General features: G+C 34.3%; 1 protein-coding gene across 1 annotated transcript; it reads right to left on the reverse strand.

The window, feature by feature from the left end:
* Positions 1-4,966: 4,966 nt before the first annotated feature.
* On the reverse strand, positions 4,967-11,109 carry LOC132040005 (protein STRUBBELIG-RECEPTOR FAMILY 6-like). Its single transcript, XM_059430594.1, has 5 exons — positions 10,808-11,109; positions 10,651-10,719; positions 10,494-10,565; positions 10,311-10,382; positions 4,967-5,714 (listed from the first exon to the last, which is right to left on the reverse strand). Exons 1-5 carry the CDS (start codon positions 10,969-10,971, stop codon positions 5,573-5,575), a joined length of 519 nt encoding a protein of 172 aa, XP_059286577.1. The 5' UTR covers positions 10,972-11,109; the 3' UTR covers positions 4,967-5,572.
* Between the last annotated feature and the right edge of the window lie 7,472 nt (positions 11,110-18,581).

Here is an 18,581-nt window from a genome sequence, read left to right on the forward strand (position 1 = left end):
CGGAACAGCAGTAGATACTACGTATCTTTATCTTTAGCATACAGTTTCTCTCCACCCAAAATGCATTTTATATAAATTGCTAGCCGCGAAGACTACATCATTTCCCTCTCCTGGGCACAGTATAAGCGTGTCCCCCCGTGGAACTAGCTCGCTTTGCTAGATCACTTAACTTGGACGGTTTATATCTTCATAGGTTAAATTTGACACCTCTAAAGTATAACCAGGAGGGAGATAAACCACCCAACATTATGTTACGTTCCTCCATGGAACTAGATCATACGCTACCTATTCCTATCCCGAATTTCTGTAAAGAAAATTCACATCAACTGCTGTAGCAACTCTTGTTGGTTTCGCTCTGTGCCAGTGAAGTCACTTTCTTCTCACATATGTAGTATAGGTTATCTATTCGCATATAGACACAAATGCTGCAAATATGAAAGCTCAATAAGAGTACTCGGTTTGGCTGGTATTTGTTAACTACATTACTTATTAGTTATTGTTAGGGTTTTTTGCCTTGATTTTCTTCCCAAATTTGAGTTTTAATTTTCTCTTGAAGGATAGTCAAAGTATTAATATAATTGCTTTTACTTTTCTTGAAAGGAAAATACAATTTTCTTCCAGTTATTCCTTGCCTTGGAGGAAAAGTTTTGGACATCTATAAATTGAAGACCTCTTCTCACAACTAAACACTATAGCATCCATTGATACGATCCTAATTAGTTAGTGTTCCTTTACTTTCCATTTTTCAGTTAGTTAGTTTAATTAGCAGTTAATCACATTAGTTAGCTGATTAGGACTGAGTTAGTTGGGCACGTGACACGTACGCAGTCCCATTTGCGGTTGACAGGCTGTTACCGGAAGTTAGTTATAACTAACTTTTGGAAATTAGCATTTGGAGGGAATTGTGCCATTAAATACCTACAATCCTCCCTACGACAGTAGGAGATTTACCTTCTAGGTCAAGCTCGTCGCACCGGGCTTGCCTAGTGCGGGTTACCTCTTCTGTGTGGTTTGCGAGCTATTGCACAGAAGCTGAGTTTACCTTGTGCGCACCCGAAGGGTAGCGGCTGCGAGTTCCCATGTCATAAAAAAAAAAATTAAAAAAAATACCTACAATCCTCAATTGTAATAGCTATCTAGAAAAGATCAAGATCAACAAGAAATCCATTACATTCGCTATTCCATTCGAGTTCGATTGAGCTTTTGAGTAACTGTTCAAGAACAAGTTGTTCTTTAGGTTCTCAATTCTTTCCCAATTTAGTAATTCAATTGTGAGGAGCCTATCAGTAGTCCCTAAAAGAGTCTTGTTTAGGGGAGATTATTCTCCCAATAGATTTTATGCTTATGTATATTAGTTTTTCAATATATAGGTCAATTGACCAAACTCATATCATATCATTAAAGTCTTTTTTATACGTTTTCTTTGTCATCTAATTTATCGAGTTCAAGGTTTGCAATTATAAGCTTCCGCATGACGCCCCGTTATTTCGATCCCAACAGGCAACAGTTATCACCCTTCTTGATTGATCTTAAGCCATGATCATCGACAGTTTACCCCCAAAAACCAATTTCTTTTTGCAAATTTATTTGTTGCTCAGAGTCCAAAATTCCACCTTTCACACAAATAAACTTAAATGGAACATAACAATACGTATTGTTTTGATGTAAACGCCGGGTAGTGGTAAGTTGCTACCATTCGATAATGCGTATAAACTGAAAAAGAAAGCACCAATGGTCTCAAAAATGCAAGGGATATGCTCCATCTGTCTGGATCTGCACTTCTTAGGGCACTCTATTTTCAGGACTCTAATTCCTTCCCCCCACGCCCCAACCCACCCTCCTCTCTGTTTTTCTTTAAATTTAGTAGTATTACGATAATAGTAATCATTATCATAAAGCCAAATAACAAGTGAGTTACATTTCCAAGACTGCAACAAGAGAAATTAAAAATTAAGAGCATCTTTTGACTTACAACAGAATTTTACTAAGACAAACACATTTTGCTTCCTTATAGTAATTAATTGTTCTCCTTCTGAGACAGAAAAATCATGACTGGGGAAACAAACAAAATGGAAGCACAGAATTTTAGCTGGGGTGAAAAAAGAGCAACACAAATATCACAGAACCTCTCTCTGGATTCTAGTAGTTATTAGTTAGTTTTAAATGGATTGCAACAAAATGAAAGCAATATTTTAATGTAAGAATTCAAATTTCTAGATATATATAGAGATTTAAAAACAATATAGCAGATCACTCCATCAGACTTCCAATATATAAAATATTTTCACGTGCCTGGTCACATGACCGCTCTGAAAACTATAATAACTAATCTGCAAATCAGAGTCACAATACATTAAACAGTCAAAGTACCAAGCCATCACATGATCCCACAAGCATTGGATCTCTCACTCCATTTTAATTCATTTCAACATACATATATATCTCATAAACCAAAATCTTGATCAGCTATTTACACTTGTATTATTTAACTTACTGCTCTACACTATGAAGTGCCATTCAAGAATACTTGTAGCTTTTGTACTAGCATTCATCTTGATTCAACATTCAGAAGCAGCTCGATTCGTTTTCTCAAAGCAACGCCAACAATCATCATCAGAGACTTTGCCTTCAGCGTCGCAAACGCTCAAAGTTCACGAGCATGGAAGTGAGAAGCAACCACCACTCAAGAAAGTTAAATCAAGCTTTCGAAGAATACCACGAAGCAGATCTAATCCTACACAAAACAAGTAATTTCGATACCCCAAATGTTCAAGATTTACCTCTTTAGTAAGCAGTTTTTCTCATATATCGCACATTCATCTTGTGCTGGGTCCAAGCCCCCATAGAATAGGATGACTGAAAGAAGGATCATAGAGCAAAGAAGAGTGTCTTCAGAGGAGTTTTTCGTTGAATATTTAATGTAGTTTGCTGCTATTAGATGTTAGTTTCTTCTTAGGACAGCTAACTAGTGGCACCACTTAGCATCCAATTTTGTTCATTTGTAGCTACAAAGTTTGCTGTTAGATGTATTTCCTTAGTTTTACACAGATGTGAATGTTATAAACTTCTTTTCATATCAAGGTGCATTTATGTCCCAAGTCTTTCTAACTTACCAACGAAACAATTAACTAAAACGATGAACAAATGTAGGAAAAACAACTAAAGTTGCGTGTATTTGGCATCCCAATTGAAGTTTCGTGTATGTATAATTAAACATCAGGATATGAGCAAAAACTGATCACTACCACTAACAAGAAAAATTGTGGATAGACCTACAAAAATTACTGTTAAAATCTGTTCTTTTTTTTGTTTTGTTTTGTTTTGTTTTTTTTTTTTTTTGAGATTCTGACTATGCATCTAATTTTCTGTCCCCTTCACCTTGTATTACTTAATGACGAATTCATTTATCGTGACGCTTCTCTCAAATGTGATCAACTTAAACTATGTTGGTTAAGCCATTGACTACAGAGAAATACCAGAACGCACAGGATATAGAAAATTTCCATGCCCAAGGAGATCTTAACCAGAGAAAAATTAACTATAAGCAAACATATACTAAGAGAAAATAGTGGCAGATTAGACAATATTTTACTTCCATTAAATGACTTTAAGCAGGTTCTTCCACTGGAATTAAAATGTTTGTACTTTTGTTGCTTCTAATAGATTCTGCCCTTGGCATTTTCAGTATTGCAGCTTTGAAGAATCTGAATTAAATGCACCAGCTCCTCTTCATTTCCATTAAAGAAGTTTGCAATTAAGTTGACAAATCCTTCAACCCGTTAAAGCATTAATGATTTTAGTAAGAGAGTGACACAGAGAACATTATCCATAAGAAAGGCCCAAAAATTGCCTGTTGATATGTCATTCATAAATTAAGATTCAAAACCGAGTACTCGCGAATTCTATTTTCATTGATACAATGTAAGCAATACTTGTAATCTGAGCAGGGTACATAAATTACATGCCTGCAGAAGTAAGTTGCTTTATTGACTAATGAAGAGTGGAAATGTCTTGGCAACATTTAGCTGATTAGCAGGGTTCTATTCCTTCCACCATTATGAGTTAAGAAACCATGCTATTATGCATAACCAATCCTCAATTTATGCATGTTGTTCATACCATCTTTATGAATACTAAGAATATCGGCTTCCCTAGACAAGATGAATTCAGTAACGTGAAATACATATATGATGTATGACCACTTCAGGCCTCGTGGCTGATGTTAAGGCTTTGGTAATTCCACTTCAAATCAGAAAGATAGAAGTTTGAAACTTATGTGCGATTTTCACCTTGCATATCTGAGTTTGATTCCGAGGCGGCTAAACTTTAAAAACTTTATAAAGTTTGGCTATTCTTTAAATAAGAGTCTAAGTTCATTCTGAAAAGATCAAACTTTAAAAACTTTGTAAATTTGGCTATTCTTCAGATAGAGTCCAAAATGACTATTTGTTGTAACGACCCAACCCCTTCTTTTGAGTATTTATATTCCGTCGTTTGATCTCAGGCTTCCTATTATTTCATATCACGTATTTGGACCTGTACGCATGTTTGGTTTGACGCCCAGGAGGCTGGGGAGGAATTCAGTACCATTGCATGCAACTAGTGAGTTAAGGACTGCAAGAAAATGACTTTGAGCCTCGATTTGAGTATTTGCTCTCCAGTTCGTGTTTCAAGACCCTGTATAGGTTCATATGACATTTCTGGACTTGTGTGTATGATTGGTGTTAGTCCCGAGAGGTTTGATGGTGTTTCAGCATTGTTGCACAAAGATTGGAAGTCAACTTGAGGTGTCTCTAACTTCATCCTCCTACCGGACGTCCAAACAGTTTTTACACTTTGATGATAAATATTTTCCTGCTTTGCTGCTTCCTTCTGTATCAATGACAATCCCTTGTAAAATTTTATTACTAGTTGTATTTTGTTTATGACCCATTAACAAGTTAAGCATAGAGGCTTAGGCATCATTTTCCATATTCCCGATCATGTAAGTGAACAGTACATCACAATTGATTATAATTATTGGTTAGGAAATATCCAAAGAGTTAAGAGAGCATTCAATACATTTCTTACAAAATCAAGAATTGAGAAAGAAAAATACATTGTACTTCTTGTGAAGTAATAAGAGGAGCAAATGGCTGATTATCAAGTTTTCTATTTCTATGCTACTATTGCTCCAACAACTAGAATGGATATCACTATGCCTGCAATACCTCCACCCCCTATACCTGATTTCTCACTGCCATTACCGTCCGAATTGCTGCTATTCCCTTCATAAATCGCGATAACAATTAGAAAGAACTCCCCAAAGAATTTGCAAAGATGAATAATAATTATTGCAAACTGAGACACTTGCTGCACTATCCCTTTTAGCTGACCAGGAATCCAGCCAGTAAATCAATTGTTTTCAACATTCCTAAAGCATAAAGGAATCAACATGATTTTCTAACAATCGACTTAACATCAGATATAATATCGACACACATTTGGGACACAACTTACAGATCGTCAAGGGGAAGATTGGCGAGGACGTCAATAGTTCCTGTAAACTCATTGTTCTGCAAATACCTGCATATTATAACAATAAAACTTCTATAATTGATAGAAGCTCGGCAAATAAAAAGATGGAAGTACGAAAACTCTTAATTTTGTTCATACTCGTTAGTGACTGGAAGCTTTGAGGAAGATTACCCCTCATAGAATTGAAAGAGAAATCCCTGAAGCATTAAAAAGATCAAACAAACTATGAGAGTGATAAATTACAAAACTGTTATCATTAAACAAGAAGATTTGATAAGGTATGTTATACCCTATTTTAACTGGGTTAAATTAAGGTACAACATATTGGTGATTCCTATTAATTGATTTTAAGGAGTCGCCACCTAATTAATTCTAAGGTGAATTAGGGCACCTAATTATTAACTTAAGGTAAAACTAACCTCCGTTAATAGTCTGCTTAACCAGTATGATTCTAGGTAACGGTTCTATATTATCCTAAAGGGAAGGGGTTAGGCATCCTCTAGGATCCGTTAACTCACGGTTATCCGGCCAAACTTAGGTTAATTAATTAAAGCTAAAAATGACTTACCAATATTGCTAAAGTTTGAAGAAAAATGTAATAATGTTGTTAAAAAATAGGATTTACAAAAATAATAAGTTGCATGAAAGATGTCTTTAAATACTATTTTAAAATAAAATTTATAAAGGTTATTAAGATTTTGAAGGAAAATATAATGATGCTATATAAATAATACTTGTGGAAAATACAATTATTTACTTACGCATAATAATTTTCAAAGAGAAGGTTTTAGCAAATGCGAACTAAAAATTATATTAGATGAATAGAAAATCCTAGACTTATTTTAATATGATGAAAAAAAGCATGGGTCTTCTTTCTTTTCATTAACTCTATTTAACTGTATTTGGCTAAAAGAAATGTATAAATGGATTAATCTAAAATGTTTAAAATACATTTAAATTCATCTTTGCATATTGGTGACATTTTAATTTTTAAGATAGTAATAACAAATCATGATTCCTTAGCTCAACCTATGTAATAATGCTATTTTGTAAAAATTAACTATTCTAATGAAAACAAATATTGTAAATACTATAAATAGTTTTAATCATGAATAGAAGAAAAGGAAGCTGGTGATATTCATTATTAATTTCCCTTTAACTCAACTACCCGTTATTAAACTAAAACCCACTAATTCACTAAGGTTCATCTAAATTAAGAAAATAAGACAAAAGTAAAGAGTTAGTCATGCAATACAAATTAAATGCATAAAAGAAATAAAAATGGAGGAATAATAAAATTGAATGGGTTCAGCCCATTCTTTGGACTGCTGCAAATCCATTACTGTTGGACTTTGGCCCAACTATATTTTTTAGACTGCTGTGGCTGTTGCTGTTTTTTATTTTGGGCTTTGACCCAGGACTTCATTTTCTATTTCCTTGGCTGCGGACGGAATTGGACAGAGGGGGGAAATGATATTTCGTTGGGCCTTGGCCCAACATCGAATGCGGAAGACGAGCGAGTCCCTCGGACTCGTACGCGGTGGTCATGCAAAATGAAAAGGAAAGGAGATTAGTATATAATCAACAGATGAAGTTAAACATGTAGAATTTAAACTCAAAACAGATAAGTAAATTGTATATATTCTATGTATGTTTTAGGCATAGTTCGTGTATACATGGGCTTGGACTGTGTCATCATTCAAAGAATTGTATGCAAGCTGATGACTAGGCAGAATGCCATTCCAAAGTTGACCAACATATTGAATTGTCACAACAAAATGTGCTATCAGAAGGAGAAATATCCAAACTGAAATATCAAAAACTGAACGAGTATATGCTAAACTACACTCAACAATATCAGATAGCCATATTTAACCAACCACAGAATTTTGATGCCAACTTACGGACTTAATACTAACATTTAGGAAGACAGCAAGCCTATAACAGATTTTTTCATCTTTTTAAAAAAAAAATAGGAACCAGTTGGATGGATGCGCGTATTCTAACTCTAAATCTCATTTTTATTTCAGGGGTCTTAAACAGTGAGCATGTCGAGACTATTTGGGATTTCAACAGACCATTCATGTTTATAGGTTTGAACAAAGAGCAATTTACATGGTGATGTGAATTTAGGACAAACTAGAAGTGAATTTTCACCTAAGCAGCAATACCAACAAACAACTTATATCATAATCGACCCACTGTCTTCGAATCAAAACCAAGGGATACCCTGACCCAAGAACAAGCAACCACTTATGGTTCCAAACAGAAGTAAAACAGTATTCATACTCGCTTCCAGGAGCACACACAATTCTGGAACAGACCAATACTAAACAGATCGAATCGAACTGATCCTCCATTTTAAAGTTAAGCATATGAGCCTTCATGTTTGGATAAAAGAGCAAAGCTCAAACATTCTAAGATCAACATCGCTTTTGGGTTACCAACTACATTAATAGAGGACCAGTCCCAAAACACATATAGACATGTTCAAACATTGCCATATGGAGATCAAACATGCTAACGGAAACTAGCAAATGCTTTACACCAAACATGGTCCGATTAACCAACAGACAGGCCATTTGAACGGACATTTAGTGAAAACATTTGATTAAACCACATTCTGAGGACTCCTAATCAGGCTGATTAATAATCATTCTTATAATTTAATCAAAACAGCATAATCACATTGACCTGTATTTAGCCTAATCATGCTCATCACATAACATCTAAATCATAACTCTAGTTAAGCAAACATAAGCATACAAGTATTTAATCACTTAATCATGCTTGCTTTTATGATTATAACTAAACAACTAATCTGACTTCATCCTAATCATGCTCACTAACGTAACCCCAAAAAAAACATAACTACTCTAATCAAGCTTATTTCTAATCACAGGACTAACACATAGCATAAACAGCATAAACAACGATTCAAACAAAACAGAATTGGTTAAGGAAAGGGTTTACCTTCTTCGGGTGCAGCGAAGTGGGGGACGGGACTTTAATATCCACTCGAACACTATCAAATCCAAGCTTGCGATACTCGGATTCGAGGCAGTACTAAGGCAAACGAAAAACAGAATTGATTTAGTATTTTGACTCCATATTGAAACAAGATTGAGACTGCTAAAAGGACGGATATTTTAGTGTATTCTAGGCGACTAAAACTTATGTGTCTTAGGGGGTTTTTGCGGCTTTTCCCAGGGGGGTTCCAGGCGGCTCCAAAACTAACTCGAACACTTCAAACCTCTGAGTTTGCGTGGCTCGAATTCGAAACAGTACCAAAGCAAATGAAAATTAAAAATTGATGTAATATTTTGACTCGATATTGAAATAAGATCACAACTACTAAAGGACTGATATTTTTAGGGATTTATTGACGACTGGCCAACTTCAAATTTTTTAGGGGGATTTTGTCTTTGCTAAAGAAAACTTCAATATTTTGAGGGAATTTCCGTGACAAAAAAAAAACCTCCCCCTCAACCCTCCAACTAAAGATTATTTATAGGGTTCATCTAGGGTTTTCTGGGGTTTGAAAATGGGCGGGATTTGAAAGAAATAAGATTCAAATCAAGTCAACACTTCTGCTCAATCTGAACGTTGGAGAGTCTCTTTTATGACATTGATCAGAAAACGAAGAAGAAGGAGACAAAGACTCATTAAGATCCTGTACCCGAAAAATCAAAAGGGCTGATAAAGGAGAAATTTGAGCTCGCAAATGACAAAGTTCATTAAGAAATTTCAGATTGAATCAGGGAGAAAGGAAGAAGAAGACAAATCTTACCCCTTTTCAACGGTTGAATCCGGATGAGGTGAGGTACAAACATTAATTACTATTCCCGAATTGTCCATGCATGGACTGCGAAGATCGAAAGAGCTCTGGGATTTTGCCGTTTATGGCGTTGAAAAAGACGGGAGAGAGAGGGGTGAGGCGAGAGAGAGGAGGAGAGAGGAAGAAGGGATGGCGTGCGGCTGAGATGAGAGAAAGAAAAGAAAACCCTACTTGTTTAATCAAACAAGTTGGGCCGGGGCGGGTCGGATGGAATTTGTTTGGACCGGGTAGGGGAATTATTTGGGTTGGTCGGGTAGGAATGGGTAATGGGCTGGTATTTGAACTGATAATAATAATAACAATAATAGCCAGTAACTGTAATAGAATAATGAAACACCGGTATTGATAAGAGGCTAATAATTATAGTAAAATATAAATATATATTTTTTAATTTTCTAAAAAATATTAGAAGCATAAATAGGTATTTCGGAGGAGAGGCGGGACAAAATTGGGTGTCAACAAGGTACATGTCAAAAGGTGGACCATTAGATGTCATTTTGAGGTTTTTAATACTTGGTTAAGAACAAGTCTAATCCAAGTAGCAAATTAATTCAATTGGCATAACTTAATACTTCAACAGAACAGGCAGTGGCGAAGCTAGAAATTTCGCTAAGGGTGTTCATAGTTATAAAAAATAAAATTTGACCTATATACGTAGTATGATTTTCTATAGACATAATATGATTTACCGATAAGGGGTGTTCAACTGACCATCCTTCAATCAATATAGATCTGCCACCGATATCAGACCAAAGACATGATTCCCTTCTCCACAGTAATGTGGGAAACGACATACTTGTGTCTAAACCTCTTTCTCCAATCAAGGCAACAACTTAAATAACAGAATAAGTGTACTTTCATGAAAAGATTTTAGAACAGAAAATTATTCTCATTCAGATCATAATAAGGCAATATCAAAACTATGATGAAATGACAGGAGATGGATAGGACTTACAATGTGTTAAGAGCAGATATCGAGTCAAACGAGACAATCACTGATCCTTGGATTTTATTGTGACTGACATTTCTACAACCAGACACAAACATTGCAGAGAATCATAAGGATCCCCGTAGAGAATGAAGAGGACCCAAGTATCTAAATTTTTAAAAAAATATCAAATTTAAGCATTTTACTTACAAATACTGGAGGGAGGTCAGCTGTGAAATGGAACGTGGGAGGCCACCACTAAAACTACTATCAGCAAGGTTTCTGCATTGCAAGGCAAGTTCCAAGAAAGATAAGAGGACGAAAATAGAATCGCGAAGGAAGAAGATATGCAAATAATCACACATACAATCTTTGCACATTTGGAGGAAGCTGGTAAGGTAACTGGATCCCCCCAATATTGTTATTGCTTATGTCACTGCAACATTCCCAAAGACGAACACATTAAGGAATTCAACATAAATCCAATTAATAAGGAACAAACAATCGAAGGTCATTCATCTTACAAATCGGTCACAGATTTTAGACTAACTAGCTGGTACCCCATTGAACCTGAGAGCCCAAGACCTGCTATCTTGCTGAAGGAAAATGAAAGAAACCTGATCATCAGCACATACCTAGTCAATAATTTCAAAAATTTGAAGATAAAAAGGAAGACCGAACCCCACATTTCAGTTACTTTATTGCCCGAGCAGGTAATGCCTGTCCAGGACTCTCCACAAGGATCACCGCCATTGGCACTCCATTTTGCCAGCTGCCTTGTGGAGTTTAGGCTGGTATACAGGGCTCTCAGAGCAGATGCTGAAAATCAAAGTGCTGCCAACTAGATTATTTTGAAATCAAGACATTTCAAGAAACTGCTTACAAGAATAGAAGGATTTTACATAGGACAAACTGTCACCTTGACCAGCATGGTACAAAGTGGTGAGCAACTTAACCAAGAAACTCTTTGGATCATCAGCAATCCAAAAAGTAAATTAAATAGCTTTATGAAGTCTTTTTTATCAAGTTGAAACTCATTGTTTTTGGTCATCCCTACCACGTCACATTGCAGCAAAAATAGAAACCGTTTTCGAGTATAATTGCTTATATATGCCAAAGATAGTAAATAAATCAATCATGCTAGACGCATGTAAATTCCAAATTCACAAACCACAAGTTAATTATCAGTCAGGAGGTTCCCAGACTAGTTCAAGTTTAATGAAAGAAAATTATTGTGCAAAGATTGAGCTTTTTGATAAGTGTTCCAACAAGACTAAATATAGTAAATTTCTCAAATGGTCACTCAGATTAGTGAAATTATGTAGTAAAATTACTTATCTTATTTTTGTATCAATAAAGCCACTCAACTTAAATCTTGTCTCCTACAAAGTAACTCCAACCAGAAAATCCACCTTTCGGCATCGGAAATCTGACATGGATGGGAACCTACGAAGCACCGGAAAACCACCTCTGATTCAATTTGTTTGTCTTGATTCGGAGTATGAAGGTCAAACTAACTAATGTTCGGTGTGAGTTTCAAATTTTTTTGAAATAAAATTAAAAAATTAAGATAAGAAAAAACAGTTTGACTGTGCAGCTAGTAACTAAGACAAACAAATTGAAACAGATAAAGTAAAAGAATTTCTTTTTTTTAATACCGCTACCCTTTATCTAAAATCCACCTGATATTGTTGAAATGTTGGAAAACTTGTTGTTTGAGAAGTATTTCAAATGCAATAATGGTTCTACTCGCTAAATAGCAAATTTTCCCAAGTGAAATTTTTTTCCAAACATAATTTAATCAACTTATATATCAACTTTCAAATATTTCCTCCGAATTTATGTGAAGGTGTTTGACTGGGCATGCGGTTTAAGATTGAAAGAAACAAATTTGAAACGTGTGGTCTAAAACAAGCCATAGATATTTGTTTGACTACAAATTATCTCACAAATGATAAAATGAGAAGTTTAAAGTTAAATTATTACTACTAAATACTATAAATAGCTGTCATTCTTTTTGGGATTGAATTAAAAAAAAATGTCAACACAAAATGGAACAGAGGGACTACTATTTTACAACTTCAATTTCAAATAGCATTCCCTCCGTCTCAAAATACTTGTCATCTTAGAAGTTCAAGACAAAATTAATTGAGTAACTTTTTCTCATTTTATCATTAGCAGTAATTGTTCTTGAAGACTAAAAATACTCAATTATGACATGTAAATAGAATAAATATTTAAAGATTATATCTTAAGACATAAATAGAGAAATAATCAAACACCTCTCCTAATTAATATTTCCGTAAGGGGCGTGTAAATGAAAAACAAGACAAGTATTTTGAGGCAGATTACTTCACTTTTTACCAATTTCCAATGCAAGAGAGCTTCCTCTTTCATTTACCACTTTTTCGTGTTTGCCAATGGAACTATCCTTTTGCAACTGTTCTCGAATCAACTCTCAGCTAAAATTTTCCTTGCGAACGAGAAAAACGGAACCTTTACTAGTTATATTATTTCAAATCTACATCTTTATGACGCAAAACTAAAACTGTTGAAATGTGAACCTTTCCTTGGAAGAAGAAAAAGATTTTTTGATTTATGTGATACATGAATTCAGTTAGTACATGTATTTGAATATTAGTGTAAGGATATATGTATGGTTTAATATATGTATTGGAGAAAAAAGGAGGATGAATAGAATTAAATGATGATACATGTACTCCCTAGATTAGGTTCATGTTAGGATAGTCCTATAAATATTTAGGTACTATAGTCATATAATGTGAGAAGAAAAAAATGAAACCCGAACTGTTAGTTAAGTTGATGGAAGAAAATGTTTCTCACTTATTTTCGAAAAGAATGATTGATTATATTAGTCCAGTTAAGTGAAACAAAGAAGAATCGTTGCCTCACTTGTCTTCAAGAGAGAATTTGGGTAGTTGAGACTACTTCTACTCCCCGATTTTCCAACATATACACACAAAAAGATGGAGAGAGCTTAAGAGAATGATAAAAGCAGGAGGAAATTAAAGGAGCTAACCATCAGTTGGATCAGTGTCGCCATTAGAGAAATTTGCCAGAATGCCCAACAACACTACTGCTAGTAGCAACATGCTCATCTCTCCCCACTACTAAGAACACAAAATTATGCAAGACTTTTCCTTGGTAGTATATGTATATAACATATGTATATATATATATATATAATTAGAGAAAAACTCGAAAAGCTGCCACACACTTTTTTCTAATCATTCTTGTTTGTTTTCTTCATTCACATTACAGTACTAGAAAAATGCTTATTGCTAGCGCATTGGAGATTCTGTGTTTTGGATATGATTTATGGGTAGTGCTTAGTGCTTTCCACAAAAAGTGGAACGTGAAAGCAAACCATCAAGGGAAAGGGATCAAATTTACCGCTCTACTTTTTAACTATTGTCTATAGCTAATGTCCGTTATATTAAAATTGCTTATGTTATTAGCATAATAATAAAAAAAATACCTCTATTTCTAACGGTGTTCCCCCAGGGCTATTAAAATTCCACATGACCTGATATTTGATATTTGATTGAGGTGGATGTCACGTGACAATGCCAATCGCCATCCTCTTTCCCTTCCATTTCTTTTCCATCATCTGGAAAGTAAGCTAATCCCATTGAAGCCAACACACAAACAACTCACAAACATTCTTTCTTTCTTGTACTATGGACACCGCTATTGGGGTTTTAAGGTGTAAACGGGAAATGAGAAAATGAACCTTTTGGATTCACTTAAAAGACACCTTTTAGATTGCACTTTTCCATCTCAACTTTTCGTTGTCTATAAATTCAGAGGTCTTGCCTTAGATTCTACACACCGAAACATACAGAGAAAATACTCTTCTTCTTCTTCTTCTTCTTTTTCTTGCCCTCATTTCTACATTATTTTCAAAACAAAGTAAGTGTTGTGTGATTGAGTTCGCTGATTTCGATTGTCAGTGCAGAATAATATTAAGTTTTATCTTGAGAGGAATTAATCCAAATCTTAAGCAATTGTGAGGGGATTAAATTAATACTAGAGAACTTAGACTCTACTAGCTAGGCAATCAAATTAAACAGCATGTTAGTTTAAGGAACATTAAATTGAATAGCACGCTAACCAAAGAGGCTGCGAGATATAGATACAATAAAAAAAGGGATGATTTCATTAATATACAATTTAGCATAAAAATATGATATCCACATAGTCATATTTTTAATTTACATCTGCATAGCCAACTTTTCTTTGCAACAACTTTTATACACACTATATACAACATTAGATAACATTATACACTTACTGTAGACAATGTATAAATCTGTATAAAAGTGTATAATAATATATAAAAGGGCCATTTCGGGTAAATATTTTCTCCAAATAGGCATAGAGTGTTATTTGAAATTAGGGAAAAGGACAATCCATTCAAATTAGGGAAAAGGACACTGTGTGTCCACTCCACCAAATTAATCCCACATTTAACCACTGTTTTGGGCTTAATCCCACTAGGCGTCCGGTCAGTCCAAATTAATGCCAAAAAATGGCCGGTCGGCTCAAAATAATGCCAAGGCTGGCCAGCCCAACAGCCCAGGCGCTTAAAAAAAAAAAGACTTTTTGTGGTAACTAAGTCGCCACAAAAACGTCGCCACTAAAGGGTCAAGCACGCGATATATACATATGTTGGAATTATATATACACTTTATATACAAGAATTATACATTTTATATACATATCTTTGGAATTAATCTTACATTTATTTTAAATAAATTATACGTTAATTATACATTTATTATACACATATTATACAATAATGATATGATATTTATTTTTAACATATACAATAGTGATACATATTATATACCACAATGATACGGTTTCTATAATACATTTTTTATACGCATGGTACATTTTTTATACAAGACTGATATGGTTTATATACACATGTTGGAATTGTATATACACTTGCTATACAAAAATGATACATATTATATACAAAAATGATACAATTTTCTATTCTTTACGGGCCGGTTACCGTGTCTTTGATACACATTATATACACAAATGATACATATTATATACAAAAATGATACATACCTTAGTATTCATATTTTATATATTACAGATAGGTACTGATACATATTTTATACACAAATGACACATATTATATCTAAAAATTGCCTCAAACGTTTTTGTGTTTGGGTTTTTATTTGAAAATTGTCTTATTTAAGTTTTGGCTAATGGATGGAATTAGTTTAGTGGGTTTAATTTGGGCTTAGAAGAACTGTGGCCAGCGGGTGGAATTAGTTTCACCCGACCGGTCATATCTGTCCTTTTCCGTTCAAATTAATCTTGTGATCTTCATCCAATCCAAGCTAAGCCATGTTAAACAGCGCCCAATCCAAGGCAAAACCAAGTTAAAAAGCTCCCACTTGTTCTTGTTTAACAATTTAATGTTCCCACGAGTTTAGGGTGCACATACTTTAAACAAGAAAAGGAAAAAGAAACAACCAAACCATTCAAATGGATCTATGATTTAGTGCAAACTTAAAAAAGAGTAGTTTATATTTTATGTGGTGATGGTGGAAAAAATATTTACACAATCACTTCACGCTTAACAGATAATTATATATAGTTTTATTTAATAGCATTGATTAGTAATCTAAAATAAATAGTAAATAACCTATTTTAAAGATTTTTGTATACTCATACTGTAAAAAATTGTTACACTATGGGTATATATAATTGGGCAATTCGCAGAATTGCCCTTCTTTTAGGGTGGTCTTTAAATTTTGCCCCTCATATTTGAAATCTTTAAATTTTGCCCTTCGCATAAACCCCATGGGTTCCAGGTTCGAACCCCCACACAGTCAAAATTTTAAAAAAAAATTCGCAAGGCAGAGTTTAAATTTCGCTATGCCCCCTCGGCATACACTTATGAAGGAATTACCAAAGTTATGCCGGACACGGCATACTTATGCCTCATGGGCAGACTTGGCATAAGTATGCTTTGGTTCCGCATAACTTTGGTAATTCCTTCACAAATTTATGCCGGTCCGCATACAAGTTTGCCCATTAAAAGTATGCCCCCATCGGCATAAATTTGTTAACGAATTATCAAACTTATGCCGATGGGGGCATACTTATGCCTTATGGGCGACTTTGCCTCGAAGCATATATATGTATTTGTCATTCCAAACTAATTATGGGTTGCGTTGTATAGCGTATGTTAATTGTTAAACACCACGCGGGCACGAACCCATTGTCATTAACGTGAGATACTAACTACTATTCCCTTAATTCGAACAATTTATTGTTAGGTTTTGAAGTATATATACGAGGATCCACACGAATCACAGAATATTGATTTGTTAATTTCTTTGGGATATAACTTAATTACCACAAACTCACCGTCATGGACGCAAAGTTTTATGGTTACTTTAAATTTAATAGCTCGCATTCGAAAAATCTAGTACTCTATATTCCGTTAAGTTGGACATATCGCTTGGGTTGCTTGTCTCAAGTGAATTCATACTTATGTTAATTGTTGTTAATTTGTAAACCGAGATTAAGCATGTGAGTTGGAACAATATCTCGCATAAGAAGATTAAAATGCAAGCTCGATCCGAGGCATACTTTCTTAGAAATGCAAGCCGAATATCTTTGGAGAAGCGACTTTTAGTTATGTTTAGTTATGCCGGATCCGGCGACTTTTAGTTGTGTTTAACTAAAAGTCCGCCAGGGAGGCGTACTTTTAGTTATGTTTAGTTATGCCGGATCAAGATAACTTTAACTTTTCCTTAAAGATTGTATGCTGGATTCGGCATACACTCCCCCAATTCTGCCTTGCGAAATTATTTTTTTATTTTATGCCTGAGCGGGGATTCGAACCCAGAACTTCATATATTCTTCCACCTTTCCAAGCAAAGGGCAAAACTTAAAGACCACAAATATGAAGGGCAAAATTTAAAGACCACAAATTTGAGGGGCAAAATTTAAAGACCACCCCAAACGAAGGGCAATCCGCGCAAAAAAATGTATATAATTTAATTAAATCCTTTGGATAATAACAAAAGAGCAAGTTTAATTGTAGACTTATTTTGAAGATTCTGAATTTCATGTTGTTTCGTGAATAATTACCAGTAAATATCTTTTGAACGACGTACCTTATATAATGAGTAATACACTAGCATTGAATTATAAACTATATAAAAAAAGGGTCGTCGGATTTATTCTTGAACTTTGCCAATGTTCCAAATTCACCCTTTAATTGCCGCCGTTAATTCACAAGAATAGGGGCAAAATTATTTCATTCGACATAATCAAGAAGCATTATTTTTTACTTTTTACCCATTTAAATATGCAAAGATATGGATCAATTAAATGAGACTATGAAAGTGACTGAAGTCAAGCATCCCCATAACTGGATATTCGTAATTAATTCTCTATATATTTAAACTACTAGTATGCATATCTTATTGACTTATTGTATATGCAAAGGAAATAGAAGTACAACATCGTTTACCAAAAAGGAATTAAGTACACCATTGTTTACCAAAAAGCAAGTACACCACTGTAATATGAGTATCGATTCTCTTAAAATGTTTCTTTAATTTGCAGGACTGTATAGTTTTATTTGTGTTGTGTGGAACTTGTCATTAATTTCTTGTTCTTTATTACCAAATAAACCTGGAAAAATATTCGTTTAAATTAGGTAGAAGCCTCACAAAACAATAAGGATCTCCAGAAACCACGTTACAATTTGTATCCAATATCCACGTGCTTAACAAATTCACATGCCATTATTTTCATCCTTCAGAAAGCATCTCATTATTTTAATTTCCCTTCTCGATGGTCTAAACATTTTTATATTAAAATCTCTTTTTGGTGGATAGACACGAGAATATAACACGAAAAGATAGAAGAGAGTGCAAATTCGGTTGAATTACAAATTTGCTGTTATAAATATTATTTATTTATTATGAATGTTTATCAGAGAAGTTAGGGTTATTGAATTTGGGAACAAGTTAGTTTTTTCTATAAATAGAGAAGTTCTCCTTCATTGTATAGACATCCCTCGAGAAAATAAAAGAATTCTCCTCGCTTTCTCTATAATAGTCTTCTTTTAGCTTTATTATTTTATAACACATGAGACTCTAACCAATTGAGAAATTGAACATTAGTATAAAGCCGGCGAATGTTTCACGTCCGCTACCTAATCGTTCCAAAAGGTATGATTTGTTTTGTTAAGTACTTATATTGGTTCTTAAGGTACTTGAATGACCATTT

The sequence above is a fragment of the Lycium ferocissimum genome, chromosome 12 (genome assembly GCF_029784015.1).
Source record: "Lycium ferocissimum isolate CSIRO_LF1 chromosome 12, AGI_CSIRO_Lferr_CH_V1, whole genome shotgun sequence".
In the NCBI taxonomy this organism is placed as follows: Eukaryota; Viridiplantae; Streptophyta; class Magnoliopsida; order Solanales; family Solanaceae; genus Lycium; species Lycium ferocissimum.

Bases quoted from the DNA above. Each gene is read 5' to 3' on its own strand.
- LOC132040005 (XM_059430594.1), bottom strand. From the start codon at position 10,971: ATGTGGGGTTCGGTCTTCCTTTTTATCTTCAAATTTTTGAAATTATTG. The intron at 10,720-10,807 runs GTAAGATGAATG...GGAATGTTGCAG, and splicing joins CTAAAATCTGTGACCGATTT to TGACATAAGCAATAACAATA. The intron at 10,566-10,650 runs GTATGTGTGATT...CTTGCAATGCAG, and splicing joins CCTCCAAATGTGCAAAGATT to AAACCTTGCTGATAGTAGTT.